At 36.6% G+C, this 22,427-nt stretch overlaps 1 protein-coding gene across 1 annotated transcript in view; it reads left to right on the forward strand.

Annotated features, from left to right (window-relative positions):
* LOC306859629 (contactin-3-like) overlaps positions 1 to 22,427 on the forward strand; it is a gene marked incomplete at both ends in the record, with an annotated part of 54,572 nt that overhangs the window by 28,929 nt on the left and 3,216 nt on the right. Inside the window, 12 exons of the mRNA XM_079400747.1 lie at positions 4,050 to 4,200; positions 5,642 to 5,769; positions 8,001 to 8,170; positions 12,721 to 12,838; positions 14,700 to 14,858; positions 15,219 to 15,368; positions 17,436 to 17,506; positions 17,816 to 18,050; positions 20,040 to 20,149; positions 20,563 to 20,749; positions 21,663 to 21,775; positions 22,141 to 22,306. Coding sequence (XP_079256873.1) covers positions 4,050 to 4,200; positions 5,642 to 5,769; positions 8,001 to 8,170; positions 12,721 to 12,838; positions 14,700 to 14,858; positions 15,219 to 15,368; positions 17,436 to 17,506; positions 17,816 to 18,050; positions 20,040 to 20,149; positions 20,563 to 20,749; positions 21,663 to 21,775; positions 22,141 to 22,306 — 1,758 coding nt within the window. The remainder of the gene's footprint in view (positions 1 to 4,049; positions 4,201 to 5,641; positions 5,770 to 8,000; positions 8,171 to 12,720; positions 12,839 to 14,699; positions 14,859 to 15,218; positions 15,369 to 17,435; positions 17,507 to 17,815; positions 18,051 to 20,039; positions 20,150 to 20,562; positions 20,750 to 21,662; positions 21,776 to 22,140; positions 22,307 to 22,427) is intronic.

A 22,427-nucleotide genomic window follows, 5' to 3' on the forward strand; every position in this document is an offset into this window, starting at 1 on the left:
TGAATGGCTGTAGAAGCATTACATTACATTTATTATACATTTTACATTTTTCATTTACTACTACTAATAATAATAATAATATTAAAAAAAAATGATACAAGCTTATAAAATAATTTAAATGATATCATCATAATGTTTAAGTGTTGATCTCCTATAGAGTAGATAGTGAATTAAGACTGGCAGATGTGATGCAATATGATGCATATTTTGATTTTAATGTAGGTAATGCAGCTGGAGAAATGTAAATAAATATTAAAATATATAATAGATTACAGTGAATTAAGACCGGCAGATGTAATGCTATTATGATGCTATTATATATTATTCTAAATATTTTTATGTATAGTTATTTTAATAATTAGGTTAAAACTTTTTTATTTCTCTGGCAGGTGAAGAAATATTAAAAATATTAACATTTGGAAAAATATTGAAATAACAAAATGATTTATTTTATTTATATTTCATCATAAAACTCCCAGTAACAAATTGTGTTATTGTTTTTTTTCCATACTATTGTTGTTTATCGTACTATTGTTATTGAGACTTCTTGAATACATGTATAAACACACATTTCTCATTTGCGGGAAAATAAATGTAAACAAAGCAACACTTAATTTGCAAGCTTTTAACAAGTAACATTGAGAACACTTATAATAGCATTTAGGTGTCTGTTACCTGTTTAAGACTAGAGTAGACAGAGTAAACTATAAGACTATAGCACCTTTTTCCTTTTTTTACATACTTTTGCAGTGTGCTTGAGTTTTTTTTCTTTCTTCTTTTTAAATAAAAATGATGGTGAGTAGACTTTGAGTCAGTACTTTTAAATGTAGCTCTGAGTCACTGGTTCAGTTGGCACTACAAAGAAGTGACTAGTGCAGTTTGCAAAAAAGGTTGAATTTAAGGCTGATTATTAATATCAGAACACAGCTCTCTTCCACTGGTGGTACACGCTGAGGTTTTACAGGCAAATAAACTCTTGAAATGGGCTCACACACCAAGGAGCTGCCCCCTTTTCAACATTTCCCATAACAACATTGATTTTGCAACATTTAGAGTGGGGTGGCGTGGCACTGTGACTTTCAGTAATGTTAATCCACTATTGATTGGCTGGTGGGAGATGAGGAACTGTGGCCGCTCTGTTGACAACATGACAAAGCCACAACTGAGGGGTTCACTGGTTGAAAAACCTTTGAGTAGGCAGTGACAAAGACCAGAGAAAGATCTTTGTCATCGGTTCATACAGAGAGGGAGAGATGGAGAGAGAGAAATGGTGGAAAGTGGGTAGAGGTCATTAAGGACACCTGTGCTTTCTGACTGCAGCCAATTCCTTCACTGCTCTTGTCTAATGATGTTTGTGTAGGAGCCAGCAACCTTCCACGGGCTAATTAGGTAATAGAGATGCTATTTAACAATGCTTTAGGCCACAGCGTGTTCGCTATGACAGTGCATAAGCAGCTTTCCCATTCGCAGCATTGGATAAATGCTGCTTCTCGGCAGAGGAGACACATTAGACCCAATTAGTGCTGGTCTTTTAGCATTGCGTCATCATTATTGGAAAATGTCTTTCATATAAGGGCTACTTTAAAAGCTGGGCAAATTATATAAACACTGGTGTCATCTGACTGTGTAATATCAGTCATCCTTAAACATGTTTAGGGTTTTATACTAAACGTTTTTAAAGGGATAGTTTATTCAAAAATGACTTGAATGTTGTTGTCGTTATTTTTTTTAGAGACAAAGAAAAACTTTATATAGAAGGACAGAAAAATTAAAATGAAATAATTTCAGAAGTTTGGGGTCGGTAAGATTTTTTTTTTTTTTTTTGGTTTAGAAAGAAATCGCTTATACTTACCAAGTGTCGCGGTCCTACTCCGATTTCAACCACGGTCTCCGGCGTGGGAGGTGGACGCTTTAACAAGGAGGCTAAAGGCCACGGCCTCTAGTGTCAGTCGCTAGAGCGCCACTTGAGGTTGGGGAGTGAGGTTTAACCTGCACAGTACTGGATCAATATTACAGTAAAACAGGAATATTGTGAAATATTATTACAATGTAAAATAATGTTTTTCTTTTTTCATATATTTTACAATGTAATTTGTTTTCTGTGATGCAGAAACTGAATTTTCATTCAAAAATGTGTTGCTCATCTAATATTTCTTATTATTATGAATGCAGAAAAGAGTTAATATTTATTAATTTGTTAAACTGTTTTAATATGTCAGATACATCAAATACACAAATTAGCTCAGTTAAAAGCACATTCATTGAATACCACTTCAAGAAGACACATTAATACAAAATACACTAGCTTTCTCTATTCTTTTTCTATTCTATCGACTTGTTTTCTTTTTGTTATATGTGTATATATGAATATGTATATATGAGTAAGCCTATATATACACTCACCTAAAGGATTATTAGGAACACCTGTTCAATTTCTCATTAATGCAATTATCTAATCAACCAATCACATGGCAGTTGCTTCAATGCATTTAGGGGTGTGGTCCTGGTCAAGACAATCTCCTGAACTCCAAACTGAATGTCAGAATGGGAAAGAAAGGTGATTTAAGCAATTTTGAGCGTGGCATGGTTGTTGGTGCCAGACGGGCAGGTCTGAGTATTTCACAATCTGCTCAGTTACTGGGATTTTCACGCACAACCATTTCTAGGGTTTACAAAGAATGGTGTGAAAAGGGAAAAACATCCAGTATGCGGCAGTCCTGTGGGCGAAAATGCCTTGTTGATGCTAGAGGTCAGAGGAGAATGGGCCGACTGATTCAAGCTGATAGAAGAGCAACTTTGACTGAAATAACCACTCGATACAACCGAGGTATGCAGCAAAGCATTTGTGAAGCCACAACATGCACAACCTTGAGGCGGATGGGCTACAACAGCAGAAGACCCCACCGGGTACCACTCATCTCCACTACAAATAGGAAAAAGAGGCTACAATTTGCACGAGCTCACCAAAATTGGACGGTTGAAGACTGGAAAAATGTTGCCTGGTCTGATGAGTCTCGATTTCTGTTGAGACATTCAGATGGTAGAGTCAGAATTTGGTGTAAACAGAATGAGAACATGGATCCATCATGCCTTGTTACCACTGTGCAGGCTGGTGGTGGTGGTGTAATGGTGTGGGGGATGTTTTCTTGGCACACTTTAGGCCCCTTAGTGCCAATTGGGCATCGTTTAAATGCCACGGCCTACCTGAGCTTTGTTTCTGACCATGTCCATCCCTTTATGACCACCATGTACCCATCCTCTGATGGCTACTTCCAGCAGGATAATGCACCATGTCACAAAGCTCGAATCATTTCAAATTGGTTTCTTGAACATGACAATGAGTTCACTGTACTAAAATGGCCCCCACAGTCACCAGATCTCAACCCAATAGAGCATCTTTGGGATGTGGTGGAACGGGAGCTTCGTGCCCTGGATGTGCATCCCACAAATCTCCATCAACTGCAAGATGCTATCCTATCAATATGGGCCAACATTTCTAAAGAATGCTTTCAGCACCTTGTTGAATCAATGCCACGTAGAATTAAGGCAGTTCTGAAGGCGAAAGGGGGTCAAACACAGTATTAGTATGGTGTTCCTAATAATCCTTTAGGTGAGTGTATGTATATATATATATATATATATATATATATATATATATATATATGTCCCAAAAGTATGCTTTTTTTTTCTCTGATGGTCTCAATAAAGACTGGTCAGATTACAGTAGTGAACCGCATCTTGCACAACCTAGTGCTCAGAACCACCCGCACGATGGGGTGCTGCACTGCGCAAATTGCATTCATTGCTAATTTTCTTACCTGATGTGCATAATTCCTTTTGTAAAGTGCTAAAACAACAGATAGCATGCAAGTGAAGTCCCTCCAGAATTTGCATCGAACTGTTCCTTTAAGAGAAAATGCTAAAGTGGTCCTACATCAGCAACACACACAAACACAAACAGAATACTGCTGTCCGTTTACAGTAATGCACGCAGGGCATCCGTGCCTGAGGCGGCAGTTTGACTCTCTCTGCCCTGTGTTTTTCCACAGCCTCGCCCCCAGACTTTTCCAGAAGCCCTCTCAGAGCTCTGCTTAAAGCCAAGACGGGCAGCACAGTCACCATGGAGTGCAGGCCGCAGGCTTTTCCCACAGCCATCAGCATGTGGAGGAAAGGCAACGAACCGGTGCAGAGCACAGAGAGGTACAGATACAATCTTTTTTCTCTCTTTTCTTTGTATTCTTGTCCTTAATTCCTCTTATTCCTTCTTTCTGACCATCTATTCATTCAAGGCTTCACCCCAGCAGCCCTGCTATGTTCACACTATCTGTGCACAGCCTGCAACTGAACAGTTATCAAAAGGAAGCTGCATTGCCAATTGTGGTAGCTCACTGACCATAACACTCATGAATTATGAAGCAGGCCATTAGGCCGGGCCGGCAGGAGGTCGCTCGGCATTTTGGGTTGAGTCTGTCAAGTATGAAATGATTCCTGGTAGGAGGCCACTTGAGGAAGCACGGCGGATCACAAGCTTGGCTCTTTTTATAATGAAGTTGGATTAAATAGTATTGGTAGAATCCTGTCAAGGGTGCAGAACTACTGTGGGAAAACAATAGATTTGCATTAAGTTACGGTTGTTTGTTTTGAGAGCATTCGGTGAGATGTCCCAAGTCCAATTTAACTGTAAGCGCATTGCCGGGGAATTGTGCATTACAACATTAACATTCCAGTACTGGGTTACCAGCATTTGCTATCTGGTACTCTGGATGATATATTGTGAATAGCTGTTGTTATATAAGGCCTTTTTCCATAAATCAAACACTACTATACATCTATATGCCATCACTAATAGTACCATTACATTTTTACACTGAGAAAGCCTTGAGGATAATTTTGTATTTATTACAAGATACAAAAATTCACCATTACGGAGATGGTTGTAACATTTTATCAAAATATCATTGCTTTAGTATATATTAACTTTACTACGCAGTTTTTGGTTGTATATAATGCTAATTTTGGTTTCAGTAATACTTTTTTAAAGAACTTAGTAATTTTCTTGAGCAAGGATGCAAAAACAAATCACCCACAAAGCCAAGACAAAACACCAACAACAGTGTAAGAGGCTTGTTATACAGAGTTTTAAAGCGTTAAAGAGTCAAAGATTGCAGTTACGGGTAAATAACAATTACTGTAAATGAAATTGAAAGTGCTTCAAATTATAGGCACTTCACATGTACGTGAGAAAATAAGGTTTGTATTTCTTAAGAGCCTGTTAAAGAGTATGTTAAAATTGTAGAAATGGTCATGAAGGGTTGGAAGGTAGTCTAATTCAAATGATGGTGTGGTAGATTGAGCAATGCAGCCCGCTGTTATAGCTCGTTGGCTTTACGTTTGAAAGACTGTTTCGTGTGAACGCACACTCTTCAGCTTCATTGGCTCTCGGACAGCTGCATGCACCGAGCCATGGAGAGTGTCCAATGTACAGAGATTTATGTGCCATTGTATAGAAACACATTATGTTCTTCTTACTACATTTCTAGTGTTCCCGAAAGATAAAACACATTTGTACTCGGAATCTAGCTCCATTATGAGTTAACCAAGTTTAAATTTGATTTGAGAGGATTGTGCTTCTATCCTTTAGGTTAACTTTACTCCCTGATGGAACACTTAGAATTACAAATGTGACCAAGATGGACGGGGGAAACTACGCTTGCTTGGCTAGAAACCAGTTTGGTGCAGCCAGCACTACAGGAAGACTGCTGGTCACAGGTATGGATTACTGTAACAGTATTACGCTCTGAGCTTCCTCTTTGCTTTTCCTGCTGATGGAAGTTATCTTAGATTGTCGTTCAGCTGTGGGAATGTTGTGTGGGAAGTGGTGATTATTCTCCAAAATCTGGAGGCTTCACAGGAAATTGTGTGCTTGATACGGCTGCACAATTAATCAAAATCATGACAGCTTCTTCTTAATCCAAAAATGAAAATTCTCTCATTTACTCTACATGATGTTGTTGCAAATTATTCTTTCTTCTGTGGAACACAAAGATATTTTAAAGAATGTCTCAGCTGTTTTTGTTCATACAATAGAAGTCAATGGGGTCTATCAGTTTCAAGCTCCAAAAAGGACATTAAGGTAGCGTTTATGATATTTCCAAAGAAAAAACTAATAATATGGAAAGGTGTGAATAACATCAAAACTCGCAGTTTTTTTGTGTTTTGACATCATTATGTTCAGTCACATGACATGTAAGAACCAATGAGATTTCATGTTATTAATGTGATGCAGGGTTAATATAATTAACTAAAACTAAAACCATAAAAACTTACTTAAAATCAAATCAAAGTTAACTGAAATAAAATCATCTGCATACAAAAAACTTCATCTGTATACAAAACAAAAACATATTTTCCTTCAGCTAGTTTCTAAAGCAACAATAAATAAACTGAAAAATATATAAAAACTGTAGACATATTTAAAAAATAATAATAATAAAAACACAACAAAACTACCAAAATATAAACAACAATTAAAACAAAAAAGCAAATACTAAAATAAAACCTAATTCAAAATATGTTACAAAAAAAAAAGCTATATAAGTATCTCAGTGATACTAAAATAACACTGAAGTGATGCCATATTTGATTTGGACTGTATACATGAATTTATCTTTAATTTATCTGATCACATGAGAAAGCTTTAAACATGAATCCACTGATGTTGTATGGATTACTTTTATGCTACCTTTATGTCCATTTTGGAGCTTGAAACTGTTGGACCCCATTGATTTTGATTTTTATAAGTTTGGGAAAACACAAGGTTAAGTAAATGAGAATTTTATTTATTTATTTTTTGAGTGAAATATGCTATCTTGACCTGATAGGTACCCCAGAACAACATTTATATTTATGCATTTAGCAGGTGCATTTATCCAAAGCGACTTACAATAGCAGAACAAAAGCAGCAAAAGCAACAAATAGATTCATCCAGAGGAGTATATACAAAGGTGTTCTGCCAATTAGAGGATTTCTGTTTCATGCAGTTCATTCTGTTTTTATAATGCATTCTGAAAGTAAAGTTGTTTGATTGCTTTCTGGGGCTTACATGCTCCTCTAGTGTAATGCGATGGGTTGAGCGGTTCAGCTCTCCAACTGGCAGGGTTTTTTTTCTCTTTCAGCTCAACTCAACAGGGATGGGATACAGTGGCTTTTTGTGTGTTGTTGTAATTACCCATTTTCACGCTCCGCTTATGGCATTGCAATTACCCTGGATTACACTAATGGAGTGTGTGAGGGTGTAGGTTATAGGTTGAGCGTGCACAATTTAGAGATAAAAATGTAGAATGCTGCATTTGCACTCTGGGTTGTGTTGAGATTACTACATCGCAGTCTTTTACAGCAGATTCCACGCCAGCAGATTTGAATATGAATCTGAAATTCTGCATTAAGCAACTGGGCATTTGTAAAAACATTGGTGTCATGAAAGGGGTCACATCAAGTGAATAGAATTTTTTAAAAAAAAAGTTTCCTTTCTTTTTTTTTTTTTTTCCTTATACAGTAGATAAATCTGCAGTGTCCTACCTAGTGGATAGAAGTAAAAATCCCATTCATTTGCTCCTTAGAGAAATTGTTTTTTAGTGATATTGTATAAACCTTTCAAGACAGACCTACCGTGAGCTCCAAGGTTGTTTAACTGCCTCTGTAACAGTCTGTGGAAATACATCGTGGTGCTTCATCATGGGATTAGTAGTCCATTCATTGATAAGGACACAGTCTCCTACCTTTTGTCTGCTTCCGATTTTCAAATATTTTATTTTTGCTCTAAATTTTACAGTCGGTTGGTCTGGCTTTTGTACCTGGAGCATTGATTTCAGGTTTTGCACAAATGTTGTGTTTTTCTGGTTAAAAATATGGCTCTTTTAATTCTGTGGTTTAGAATTCATATAGACTGTATGTATATATTTACATTTAAATGAATCAAGCTTATGTGTGATTTGGAGCAGATCCCACACAAATTACCCAGGGTCCAGTGGACATGGAGATCATTGTTGGGGAGAGCATCATACTGCCCTGCCAGATCTCCTGTGACCCTGCTCTGGATGTTTCATTCTCCTGGGCCTTCAATGGGCAGCTCTTCAATAAACTAGACCAACATTATGAGCATGTGGGTGGGGTAAGTCATATGTTGTTGGATATTCTTTCTGTCTATATTCTGTTCTATATGTCATAGAACTGTGAAAAGATTTTCAATAAATATCTAGCATTTCATCTTCACCAAGCAGTGGTGTTAAAGAAAATCCCCCCATTATTTTTTTTATTATGTTGGAAATTGCAAATACGACAGTTGATCTGTTGAAATAATTTAATTACAATTAATAACTTTGGACACACTTTAGTAGGGACCAGTTCTCTATTAAGTAGTTGCTTATTATCATGCCTGTTATTAACATATTGGCTGTTTATTAGTACTTATAAAGCACATATTCTTCATGACCATATTCTACATCCCTAATCCCCCAATACCTAAACTTAACAACTACCTTAATAACTATTAATAAGCAGCAAATTAGGAGTTTATTGAGGCAAATTTGTACTAATGGTTGGTTAATAGCAATAATTGGACCTTAAAATTATTTGGCTGATCATATGACTGGAGTCTGCATCATAATGTATGTGAGTACAAATGATTTTAAACAGATTTATTAAAAAAAAGTACTATGCATTTCTTTGTGTAAACCCTTTCTAATGAGTAAAAATGCTGAGTGTGCCTTTATATAACCTTGGTACCGTACAGCTCTTACAATGAATAAATTGAGTGTACTTATTTCAACAAATGTCAGCTTCTGAAGAAGTAGATCCGGTAGTTGCTGTATAATGCTATTATTGTCTGAGCCAGACCTACTGTTAAAATGTGGAAGACTTGGCAGGGATCAATTCATCACTCTTTTTGAGGTTTTTAGCTGTTCCTTCCACTGCTTAGCAGCCCACTACATTCACTTTGAGCTCTTTTCCCTCCTCTTCACAGAATAAAAATCAATCCATCAAAGTTTTGCCTTTACGGATCTCAAGTGTAATATCCTCATATGGCTTTTGAATGGTCAGATCTCATCTCAGATTGCTTTTCTCTGGGATGTAATGACGCCTTTCTAGAAATAGTAATGACTTTAAAGACTGAGAGAATGCCCTAATGAGGACTGACTGGTCAATATTGGATGTGCATGACTCAGCTGAGCAATCCTTAAACAGATTCATTAATCACCACCCCAAAGCCATCAAAAAGATGACTTCTTTTTCAAATAAGGTTGCATATTTTAGAGAATTAAATGAGTTTGTTTTCTGTGGAAAGCAACAGTAAAATCAAATTAATTTTGACTTCTATATAATTATGGTAATTCCATCATAAATGTGAACAGAAAATGTGAAGGTTTTCAACATTTGGGACACACACATAGGAAGAGCTCTCATCTTCATTTAAGCCAGTGATTCTTATCAGTAATTATATTCCAGTACTTATGAATTCTCCGATGCCACCCGTCTTGTGGGATTATCAGCATTGAAGTTCACAGCTTGGATGAATTCATTTCCATAATGAAACTAAATTTGTAGCCTAATGTCCTTACTGCTGAAATCGCAGATTTACCTCTTGTTTGCCAACCACAATCTCCCCCTCATATAAGAGCATACATCTTATCTCGTGTAATTTAATTGATTCGAAATCTAAGCGCTTTTTAGTGAAGTTGTCCGTGCCAAAGACTTCAGTGCTGCACAGACAATATCAACATCCAGGCGAATCAGTGTCTATAAATAATGGCAATAAAGGATCCGTTTTAGCAAACTGAAGATTTTTGACAGATGGGTGAATCAAGTAAGAATTAAATGCACCCACTGATAGTGCTGTTTATTTGGATCTGCTGTCTGCATGGTTTTAGCGACTGATTAAGAGAATTATGCAAATCAGGTAACATCATAAAATCACCCACAAACGTGATGCTGGTTGTGAAGTAGGTGAGTTTTTGCACTGAAAGATCACATGAAAAGTATTCCCTGAGACTTTTTTCATTAACTTCATTTGATCACCTAATTTAATACATTATGTGCTATACCTTATGCTCACCAAGGCTGCATATATTTGATCAAAAATACAGTATAAATATGGAATTTTATTCTAATTAAAAATAGCTGATTTCTATGTTAATATATTTAAAAATGTGATTTATTCCTGTGATGCAAAGCTGAATTTTCAGCGTCATTACTCCAGTCTTCAGTGTCACATGATCCTTCAGAAATCACTTTAATATGCTGATTTGCTGCTCAAGAAACATTTCCTATGTTGAAAACAATTTTTATGGAAATTGTGGAATAAATTCCTTTAAGGAATAGAAAGTTTCTTAGAATACCATATATTTTAAATAGAAATATTTTGTAACAATGTAAATGTCTTTAATGGTTCTGTTGATCAATAGAATGTATCCTTGCTACTTTAAGTGAAAGTATTCCTATTTTTTTTAATCTTACAGAACAGTAGTGCAAGTCATGCAAATATAATTTCATATTAGGGCTTTCATTATAGAATGTTAATTTAATGCATACATAAATGCTTATGTTAAAAATCATCTAAATGGAGAGCAATGGTGTGAAACAAAATGCTGGAGTCTTGAGTTTTTCAAAGTTGTCTGTTCTTTTAAAAATTGTCTATTCAGTGCTTTCGGTCTTTGAATTAAATTGGATTATTTTCTCAGCATATATTGATGCATGCAATTAATCAACCTATCATTTAATATGATTCCAAGTTTTAATCAGTTGAGAGTCCTAATTTTCATATTAAGAATAAAAGTTAGTTTATCAGAAAGTACAAACCCGATTCCAAAAAAGTTGGGACACTGTACAAATTGTGAATAAAAACAGAATGCAATGATGTGGAAGTTTCAAATTTCAATATTTTATTCAGAATACAACATAGATGACATATCAAATGTTTAAACTGAGAAAATTTATCATTTTAAGGGAAAAATAAGTTTATTTTAAATTTCATGGCATCAACACATCTCAAAAAAGTTGGGACAAGGCCATGTTTACCACTGTGTGGCATCCCCTCTTCTTTTTATAACAGTCTGCAAACGTCTGGGGACTGAGGAGACAAGTTGCTCAAGTTTAGGAATAGGAATGTTGTCCCATTCTTGTCTAATACAGGCTTCTAGTTGCTCAACTGTCTTCCTCTTTATGATGCGCCAAATGTTTTCTATGGGTGAAAGATCTGGACTGCAGGCTGGCCATTTCAGTACCCGGATCCTCCTTCTACGCAGCCATGATGTTGTAATTGATGCAGTATGTGGTCTGGCATTGGATCATGTTTAGATATGGCTTCTTTTTTTACCTATAGAGTTTTAGCCGGCAACAGCGAATGGCGCGGTGGATTGTGTTCACCGACAATGTTTTCTGGAAGTATTCCTGAGCCCATGTTGTGATTTCCATTACAGTGGCATTCCTGTATGTGATGCAGTGCCCTCTAAGGGCCCGACGATCACGGGCATCCAGTATGGTTTTCCGGCCTTGACCCTTACGCACAGAGATTATTCCAGATTCTCTGAATCTTTGGATGATATTATGCACTGTAGATGATGATTACTTCAAACTCTTTGCAATTTTACTCTGAGAAACTCCTTTCTGATATTGCTCCACTATTTTTCGCCGCAGCATTGGGGGAATTGGTGATCCTCTTGCCATCTTGACTTCTGAGAGACACTGCCACTCTGAGAGGCTCTTTTTATACCCAATCATGTTGCCAATTGACCTAATAAGTTGCAAATTGGTCCTCCAGCTGTTCCTTATATGTACATTTAACTTTTCCGGCCTCTTATTGCTACCTGTCCCAACTTTTTTGGAATGTGTAGCTCTCATGAAATCCAAAATGAGCCAATATTTGGCATGACATTTCAAAATGTCTCACTTTCAACATTTGATATGTTATCTATATTCTATTGTGAATAAAATATAAGTTTATGAGATTTGTAAATTATTGCATTCCTTTTTTATTCGTAATTTGTACAGTGTCCCAACTTTTTTGGAATCGGGTTTGTAATTTACAATAATTAAGGTCCTCGTTATGAATCTAACTTTATACTATATGAGGATTCTGATGCTGTTTTTACTTGTTAATTACATGTATCATGATGAATATAATTCAAAATATCTTTATTACTTCACCTGTTTTAACAGTACTTCATCTGTTCCCTTGACAAAGCGCTTTTAAAGTTCACCTCTACTCTTATGAACAACTTTCTTCATCTTTATTAGATTAACAAAGGTGTTTAATTGTCACGTGTGGATTTAGTATTCATCACTTGTACGGTTTCGTATCTCAGGGTTTCGGCACTCTGAATCCAATCATACTACCTCTTAAATGTGATTAAGCTCTAATTAGCCAATTAGTGAGTGAGTTTGGTAGCTGGATTCTGTGCAGTGCTGAAGGAGCCTAAGGCTTGGCCAGAGGGAATGTTTATCCATGATGGATGTTTCAAACGTAGCAGCGAACAGCCTTTTCCAAAAGTCATCCATTAGCTGTGGAGTTGGGCCACATTTTCATTCCCAAACCCAGCAGGGTGTCTACACTTACTGAATCACTTGCCGGCAAATATAGCAAACAACTCACACATCTTCCTGTCGCTTTAAAGCCCCAGTTGACAGAGTGGATTGTAATGCGTATGTGTGTGTTTATATCTCTAGAGTACATCTGGAGATTTGATGATACGGAATATACAGCTGAAACATGCCGGAAAGTACGTCTGTGTCGTCGACACGGATGTCGAGAGTTTATCAGCGGCGGCTATTTTAATCGTGAAAGGTAAGAGAGCGACGGCCAGGCATCTGGGGGAGCTTCAAATGCAGGGTTTGGATTTGGAAGGAAAACCTGATAGAAGGACACTCAAATGCTTTGCTTGCTTTGCCAAGTAAATTGATCTGTCTGTTTAATTGATCTGTTATTACATGTTCCATTAGAGGTAATTAGAGGAACATATCAAAGCTTTTTATCAAAGGGTACAAATGAGATTTAGCGGGATCAATATCTTTCAATTGAAATTAGATTGACTTGCCAACTTTTACTTCCAGAGTCTATAATAATGCTTTATAACAGTGTAGAAGCAGGGTATAAAATTAGCGCTCAGCAAGCACAAAACTGGCTGTAGTGGCCAAATAAAATCACTTTTATAAGGATCTGCATGCTTCTCAAACAGGGGCCGGGATCCACTAGAGGGTATCAGCAAACCTCCAAGAGGGCTTCAAGATAACTTAAAATGTTTGTTTTTTTTAATAACAAGCATTAAAATCAGCTAAAACAACTAAAAGTCAAGATATTTGTTATTTTAATTCACTCCCGTTGTCTTGAAAAATCTGAATAGAAAAACTAGTTTACTATGGGTTCCAACAAGATTTTCCTATGGGTTTTATAATGTTTTTTTGTTTGTTTTTTTAATTTGTGAGTAAAACAAGGTCTGTGTTAAACAAAAATTGACAATACTTGGACGTTTCGATCTACATTACACACACCTATACTGATAATGTGAATATTGAAGCAGTTATATCTATTTTTAAAAAACATTTGTGTTTGTAATAATGTAATAAGTAACTACATAATAATGTTTGGGGTGTGCGCTTCACAAGTAACAAAACAAGTATAGTCAAGTTATATTTACAACAGACCTTATTTTACCACCATTATTAAAAACTCATAGGAGAATGTTGAGCGAACCCAAGATGAATTAGTCTTCCAGGTTTTGACGTCACAGCTGCTGTGCTCTATAGATGGGGAGTCAAATTATAAATGTATGATTTCTACATCTAGAAAAGTCATATAAATTAATGCAGTCTCAAAACTCAACAGCCATTTTCAGTGAATATACATTTTTCTAGTTCTGCCCAGATGTAAAATATATTATCAGGTAGAAACTGTGAGTAAGAAGTATTCTTACAAATCATTATTTACTGGATAAAGGTTAAGGAACTGGAAAAGGCATTGGGAATCCCGAAGAACATTCAGCTCCTAAAACGTCTGGCAGTTTAATTTACAGAAACTAGGAGTGTCTGGCATTTGAATATTATGCACAGAGGGGGTCCTTGGTTTAAAATTAATTATGTAAATGTTAGTCTAGCCAAAGATGCATGCAAACTCATTGCATTAAACCGCCAAAACCAAATATGAAGAAACAAATTCACAATTTGTCCTCATGTTTTATCTTCAAGTCCCTTTTAGATGAGAAACAAACACAGTCTGATCTTATTATTGATGCTACGAGTGACACAATGACCTGTGTTGACAAAACCACTAAACATTATGCCCCATTTCTTTATATTTTTCCCCAAAGGAGTGTGATTTTGACAAAGGTAGACAGCGCTCTACACATTTATAATTGGAGGAACCAATTAAAGATGTGCAGAGGAAGGCCTGCTTGCAGATTTTAGAAAACAGAAAAAGAAAACAGCTCAAGCCTCTGAAAAGCTTTCCTATGATTCTCAAAGAGATCTAGTATTCCCACAAAAGCAACAGCTTAAAATGTAATAACACTTTTTAGAGACTGGCCTTATATCACAGCTTAGTGGGGCGATAAGCGGAGAGCTTCCTGGCAGGGGGTGAGCAAGGTTAGATGTCAGTGAAGGTAACTTCATTTCTAATTGCTAATTCACTGCTAATTGTCTGATTGAATCAGGTCCCCCAGGAGCTCCAGATGGTGTAACAGTGGAGGAGATCACAGACAGCACGGCTCAGCTTTCTTGGAGACCTGGCCAGGATAATGGCAGCCCCATCACAAGCTATATCATCCAGGCCAAGACAGCTTTCACAGTGGGCTGGCAAGCGGTGAACACGGGTAACAATACAGGATTAGCTAAAGCTAGTCAAGCGGAGCATCAATTCAGCGAGAGACTGAAATTACCATAGCACGTCTCATGTGCTTTTAAGAAAGCTTATGCTCACATTGCGTACATATAAGGGCCTCTAAGTACTAACGCAAAACGACTTAATCTGGTCTCTTGCTCGAATCCAAATTCATTCAAATAACATCCCACCCAGACAGAGATGTGGAATAGAACATTTTTTTATGTTTTGTGACATTTCTGGCTTACTGTAAACATTGGCTCAAAATTGGGCTTGTGTTGTTGACTTTCATGGCGCCACCGTGTAATCCAGGTATTTTCGGTTAAACCGTGGCTTTTTTGTTTGCTCTCAGTCCCGGAGGTGATTGATGGGAACACCTTGACAGCAACGGTGGTGGATCTGAACGCATGGGTGGAGTATGAGTTCAGAGTGCTGGCCAGAAACAGCGTCGGCGTGGGGGAACCGAGTCCCGCTTCTCTTAAAACAAGAACTGAAGATGCAGGTGAGTCACCAACAGTCTTATTTATACACAATTTTTAACTGAAAGTCAATTCAGAAAATGTCTAATTTAAATTGTCTTTTTGCCATGTAATAGTCATTCATTTTAAGCATTTTTAATTAGATTTATTTTTAGGCTATAAAAATTACATTTAACTTGAGAGAGAACAAAATTGCTGCAAACATTCAAACATTTTATATATTAAATTAAATTAAACATACCAACATTTAACAAATGCAAGTGAAACAATTATATCTAATACAGTTCATAAATTTATTTTTACACTGACATTCAAAAGTTTGGGGTCATTCAGGTTTTTAATGTTTTTGAAATAATTCTCTTATGCTCACCAAGGCTGTGTATGTGATTGAGAATATAGTAAAAATAGTAATATAGTAAAATATTATCACTAGATAATATGGGTGGATCACTACACATATTCGCACCGAAACTTTTCGGTTCGGTACCGCACAAATACAGCATTTATTTAACTACTGCACGAGTGGAACGTCATTGGAATCATCCTGTTTTGATAAGAAACAAAGTCTCAACTTTCAAACTGTTAATTTTGTTTAAAATGTCACTTTTTTCAGTAAATTCAAACAATAAATGTCAATTAAAATGTCAGGTCCACAGCTCATTAGTTCACTAGAGAAATGTAATCTAGAGAAGAGCATTTTTCGCGAAATATTAGATGATATACTCATTATATTTTATTTTACCGGTTACTGATGTTTTAATTATTTAATGTATGTTTAAATAAATCTGTTATGACACAAGTTATCACAGTGTAAATTAATATATTTAAACAACAAATAGAAATTTTAAAATTTAGAAGTTAATTTAAAAACTGCGTTATGTGCAATTTGCATGTTTGCATAAAACTTTTTTTTATGTTGTGTTGATTATTATATTTAAAAATAAATAGATAATTAAAATAAAAATAATTACATTTAAGTACATTTAAGTGATGTAGGGTTCCCTATAATTTAGAGCATGAGCTGAGTAGATTTGTATCCCTAAGAAAATATTATTTATAATTGAATGTATTTAAAGAAAGAGCCATTTGTTCAGTAAACCACTGTTTAATTTAAAAAAAAAAAAAAAAAAAAAGCAATTTTATATATATTTTTTTTTTCCTCCTGCTGTACCGAAACCATACCGAACCATACCGTACTTTACCAGTGTTCATTCAGCTTCTGCAAGCTCTATTGACTGTCAGTGAATTTCTAAATTTTTCTTCCTTGGGAAAAAAAGCATTGTTAATATCTTACACTGTTATTTTTTCTCATCATATTTTAGTGTGCTTTGATTAAAATAGTTTAATTATTGTGATGTACATTATCAAAACACACAATCAAAACATCTTTTGTTAACTTATTTTTGCTTGCTATTTTCTTTCTGACCCGATTAACAAAGAAGTGGTCAGAAGCAAAATTACTCCAAGATCAGAATTTCTGACTTTCCAAAAGTATTAAAAACAGACTATTACACAGACAGAACTGCTCTGCGTACTCTTGATCTGATTTAATCATGGCAAACTCTGGCAAGTCCAGTGATAATTTCATCCTCAAAAGGTATGCAAAATGCCCATCAAATTAGTCAGCCAATCAGAACAGAGCTTGCCAGATCAAGAAAGCGCAATCCAGTTTCGTGTGCGGTATGCATCAGATGGTCAGTGAGTGACTGTAGGCGGCCCGTGGGCGTGCTGTCTGAGGTTGAATCCACTAATGCTCAAGTGCCCATATTCTTCAAACATCCAATACATCCGATACAATTTTGGTGCTCAAGTGCCTCTTTGTATATTATAGAACGAATTCTTCGAGCATTATTTTTGAGAGACTCTTGGCAAATGGTGAAATTCACTAGAAACAAAGCCAGTTAACTGAGACGCTGCCCACAGAATCTTTTAAAAGCAGTTGCTAAGGGACCAGAGCTTTGTTTCATTTGATACTTGATAATGAGGCTTTGAGTAAAAGAAAAAGCAAAGAAACAATGAGGAAGGCAGGGGCTGCATCTATCCGCTGTACTGAAAACATGGCTGCTTTTTCTTTGTTTTTCTGTACGCAGTTCCTGACACGGCCCCCTCCGATGTCGGAGGTGGGGGTGGCTCCAAGTCAGAGCTAGTAATAACATGGGAGGTAAGTCATCTGTCTATATTATCACTCCCTCTGTGCGAGGTAATAGTTTTGGCTAATTAAATGGAATTGAATGGGGATGTTTATTACCTCAGTCAAAGCCAAGCCTGTTTTCCATCTGGGCCCTTTACTCCCATAATGGCATTCAATTCAAATTTGGTTTTATATTAGAAAGCGATTCATTTGTGCTCTCAAGAGGTTGCATCACTTTGCGAAAACTGTGTGGGATTTGGAAAGGCGCTGGGTGTGAACCTGAGGCTGGATCTGGTCTGTATGTTTTAACATCACTATAGTTTCTTGTTTCCCTCCCAGCCTGTGCCTGAAGACCTGCAAAATGGAGATGGTTTCGGCTACATCATTGCTTTCCGGCCGCTGGGGGAGGTCAACTGGACGCACGCTGTCACCTCCATACCATCCCAGTCCCGTTACGTGTACCGAAACGAGAGCATCCCGCCCTTTTCTCCATTTAGCGTCAAAGTGGGTGCCTACAACACCAAAGGCCAGGGACCGTTCAGCCCTGTTACCATTGTGTTCTCGGCTGAGAATGGTGAGACTGTCAATCGCATTATGAGCAGTGCTCAAAAGCTTACCTTTTCAGTCATTTAGTGTTTTCAATGGATTTTTCTTTTCGCTATGTATTTATTAATCTATTGTAAAGTGCATAAAACATTCAAAGAACAGGCTGGAATTGATTCCTTTACCACCAGCACTTTATTATGTGCAGCACTGAAAGAACACAGCTCATTTTATAACAAATGGTCAAAAAAGCAGGATACTGTAGGATATAGATTTAGATTATATAATGTTATGTCATTTTATGGGTTTCTCCAACACTGCTGCATGCAGTTCCCTGTTCTTTTAGCAGTAATTTTCCCTTTTTTAACAGGACATATTTTTGCTAAATGTCCAAGAATACTTAATGCAATTTTCTTTTTATAGTAACTACAAAGTCAAGCATGTACTATAATGGCGGTACGTGATGTTGTTTTGTAAATGTCAGGTGGTTTTAGCGCTGGAATCTCATGCGCGGCAGTGTGGGAATCTTTCAGCTAGTTAGGATCGGTTTGAGATGAGTTATTACAGTGTGTAGTGACGGGCAGACAGCGGTGTGTCAGGAAGCTACCGCATTAATTGAATTCCTGTACAGATAATTTTCCTTTATGTCACTCAACTATCCTATTAAAATAAAGGCTAGTAATTTACCATTTTAGAGACAAAAGATTTTGCATCAGTCATTTATAAATAATTTTTTCATCAGCCTCTAGTTTGTGCACTGATGATTATGCTTTTCTTTTTTTTTCCTCATCTTGTCTCTTCTCTTCTAGTCTTGTCTTGTCTCTTATTCTTCTCTTCTTGTGTCTTCCGTTCTCCTGATCTCGTCTTTTTTCCTCATCTTTTTTTGTTTTATTTCATCTCTTCACATTTAGTTTAGTCTCATTTACATTCTTCCATTGTCTATTCTCTTTCAATCTCATTTTCTGTCTCTTTTTGGTCTTCTCTCCTCGTAGTTGTGTCTCTTCTCATCCTGTTTTTTCATTGTTTTATCTCGTCTCTTGTCTTTCAGTTTTACCTTGTTTCATCATTTCATTTTTTGTCTTCCTGTCTCTTCTCTTTTCTTCTCTTTCCTTTCAGTCTCTTTTCTTATCTCATCTTCTCATTCTCTTTCAGTCTGGTCTTGGTACGTCTTTCAATCTTGTCACATTTTGGTCTTCTCTCCTCATAGTCTTGTCTTTTCTCATCCTGTCTCATCTAATCTCTTCTCTTTCAGTGTTATTTCATTTCATCTTCTTTTCTTGCCTTGTCTCTTTCATTTCAATCTTGTATCGGCTTTTCTCTTTGTTGCATCCTAGTTCTTCTCTTCTCATCTCCTTTAGTCTCTTCCCTTCTCTAAATCTCTTCTTTTTTTTCTCATCTTCTCTCATTTCTCATCTTGTTTCATCTTCTCAGTTTTTCTCTTCTTGTCTTTTCTGTTCTCTTCTCTTTCCTTTCAGTCTCATTTCAACTTCTTCACTTTGCATCCTAGTTCTTGTCTTTTTATTTTCTCTAATCTCTCAATTTCTCTTTGTCTTGTCTTTTCTCATCATCTTCGCTCTTTTTGTCTCATCTCACCTGTTTCAAGTTTGTCTCTTCGTTGTATCCTCTTTCTTCCTCTTGTCTTGGATTATTTTATCTCATCTCTTCTCTTTATCTTCTTGTTTTCTCTGTGTATCTTCTTCTCTCCTTGTTCCATCCTAGTTCTTCTCTTCTCTCGTCTTTTCTGCCTTCTCTCGTTTAATCTCATCTCTTCTCATAGTTTTGTCTCATTTGTATCTCTTCACTGCATCCTCTTCTTATCTCTATTCTTTCAGTCACATTTTCATCTTCTCGTTGTCTCATTTTGTTTCATTTCAATTCTCTCAATTTTCTCTTATTCATCTTATTTTGGCTCTTCTTTTCTCATATTTCCTTATTTCTTTTCCTCTCCTTTGTTCTCATCTCTTTGCTTCTTTTCTGTCTTTATGTATTCATCTTTTGCTCTTTTTATCTTTCCTCTCAGAGCCCAGTGGCATTCCAGACGGCATGTGGGCCAGAAGCATTTCTGCCACTGAAATTGAAGTGAGCTGGCACATTCTCAGCGCTTCCTCAGAAAGAGTGTTGGGCTATGAGGTGCGTCCCTTCTTCTAAATGGAAATTACTCTCTGTCCAGTTTTGAAATGCACCGTGGGTTCTGTCAGAGCCTGTCATCTCCCACGCTGCACCTCAAAGTTCCCTCGTACCCATGGAAACGCTCCATTTGAAAATAAGAATAGGGTACCCTGTTCTTACCGTATGCATAGGAGGCCCTCTCTGCCGCATGGGCGAAATGGCTTTTCTTTATCCTTTTTAAGGACACAGAGAACACATTACACATTCCCCTGTGAAACTCTTCATCCATGTCACCCCAAACCCACTGTGTGGAAAAAGTGAAATACTCCTGTATAATAATTCGCCTGCACTGAACATAATGGCACCGTAGCATTATATCCGCGAGGCTTTAGATCCCACAAGCTGTGCTTTCTCTCCATTGCTCTTGAAATCAGGTGGTGTACTGGGAGGACGATACAAAACCTGAGACCATGGGCAAAGTCAGAGTGTCTGCCAATCAGAACAAGGTTAACATCAGCGGTCTGAGAGGATACACTCAGTATTTCCTGACAGTGAGCGCTTTCAACACAGCAGGAACTGGCCCTCTTTCTCCCATCATCAATGTGACCACCAAGAAGTCCCGTAAGTATATGCTTCTCAGTTTAAAATTCTCAGTTTATTTAGGCATTGCCTCTGCAGGTATATAAAACTAATTATTCGTTGTTGTTTTTGTCTAATTTTAATATTCACACTTTGTAAAAAAAAAAAAAAGTAGAATTGTCCTTTTTAATATTTAAATAGGATAAAGACACCTGTCATTTGATATAGTCTACTGTTATTACTGTTAGTTTTTTTTACATAATTTTTTACCAAGGCTTCATTTATTTGATCAAAAATACAGTAAAAATCTGTAGTATTGTGGAAAAATAAAACTGTTTTCAATTTTAATATGTTTTCATTTTTTCAAATGCCATTTATTACTGTGATGGAAAAGCTGAATTTTCATCAACCATTACTCCTGTCTTCAGTGTCACATTAATGGAAGTATTTATTTGAAATGGAAATTTTTGTAACATTATAAATGTATTTTACTATCACTTTTGAGTAAGGAAAAGTAAAGAAAGAGAAAGATTTAATGAATTTTTGGTTATAAGGTTATAAGATTCTGTCAGCATTTAATCACAGTCATTATTTCAAATCTCCGTAGGGAAAAAAATTTATAGTGAAAGAATACAGTGACCAGCAAAAGTACCCAAGTAGTCCTTGCATACTATATATTCATATGACCTCAAAAGATAGGGATATAACATCCAAAGCATATGGACTATTTTATCGTGTTTGGAAAAGAGCTGTGTGAACATTCTACTAAATGTTTCCTTTTGTGTTCCACAGAGGAAAAGAATGTCATACACGTTTGAAATGCCTTTTCTAGTTCTAGAACTATCCGTTTAGTGTAATACATTATGAAATTATGAACAAACAGACAGCAAGACACCTCTCCTGGCTTTCTGATGTCGTCACGTGTACAGTAACTAATAGTGGTGTTTCCTCTCAGCACCCGGGCAGCCACCTTTGAACGTGGAGTGGAATCTGATTGGCTCTAAGCTCACTGTTCATTGGGAGCCTGTCATTTCTCTGGAGATGGAGTCAGATGTTACCGGGTATCAGGTAAGTGCTTCCCAGCAATGTAAGCCTCAAAGCCAAACTGTAGGGTGTTATTTTCACATAATCATATTAGCTTGTTCTATGCCAGTGAGCATTTAGGAAACAACTACATTAAAGTGCTTATATTATTTCTCTTGTTGGACGATTACCCACCTTAGTGCTAACGGAAATTAAAAATAAAACTAATTTATACCGCAGATCTACAAAATATGTGCTGTACAGTATGGCAAAAACACCACGTGTGCTAATAAACACTACAGTTCCCCACAGTGTATGATAATTTGATTTTACTTCCGTTATCGACTAAAATAGCTTGTGCGGAATAAATCTAAGTGGTTGTTAACACCTCTCTCATTTTTTCTCTCCAGGTGTCTTACAGAAGGAACCGGCATAAAGAAATTAACACAATAACAACAAATCTGACCTCAGTGGAGCTCACGCTACCTGCAGATGATGATTACATCATTCAGATACGAGCGATGAGTGACGGAGGAGAAGGGATGCCAACCGAACCCATCAACATACATAAACTTAGTAAGAACACACTTTTTTAAATTTGATGCATTTGTGTGTAGTGGTCTCCTGAAATAAGTTTGTTTTAGTCCAGTGTACACTATTGTTCAAAGGATTGGGGTGCATAACAATAATGTGTAGT

Source organism: Barbus barbus, assembly GCF_936440315.1.
Source record: "Barbus barbus genome assembly, chromosome: 40".
Lineage (NCBI taxonomy): Eukaryota > Metazoa > Chordata > Actinopteri > Cypriniformes > Cyprinidae > Barbus > Barbus barbus.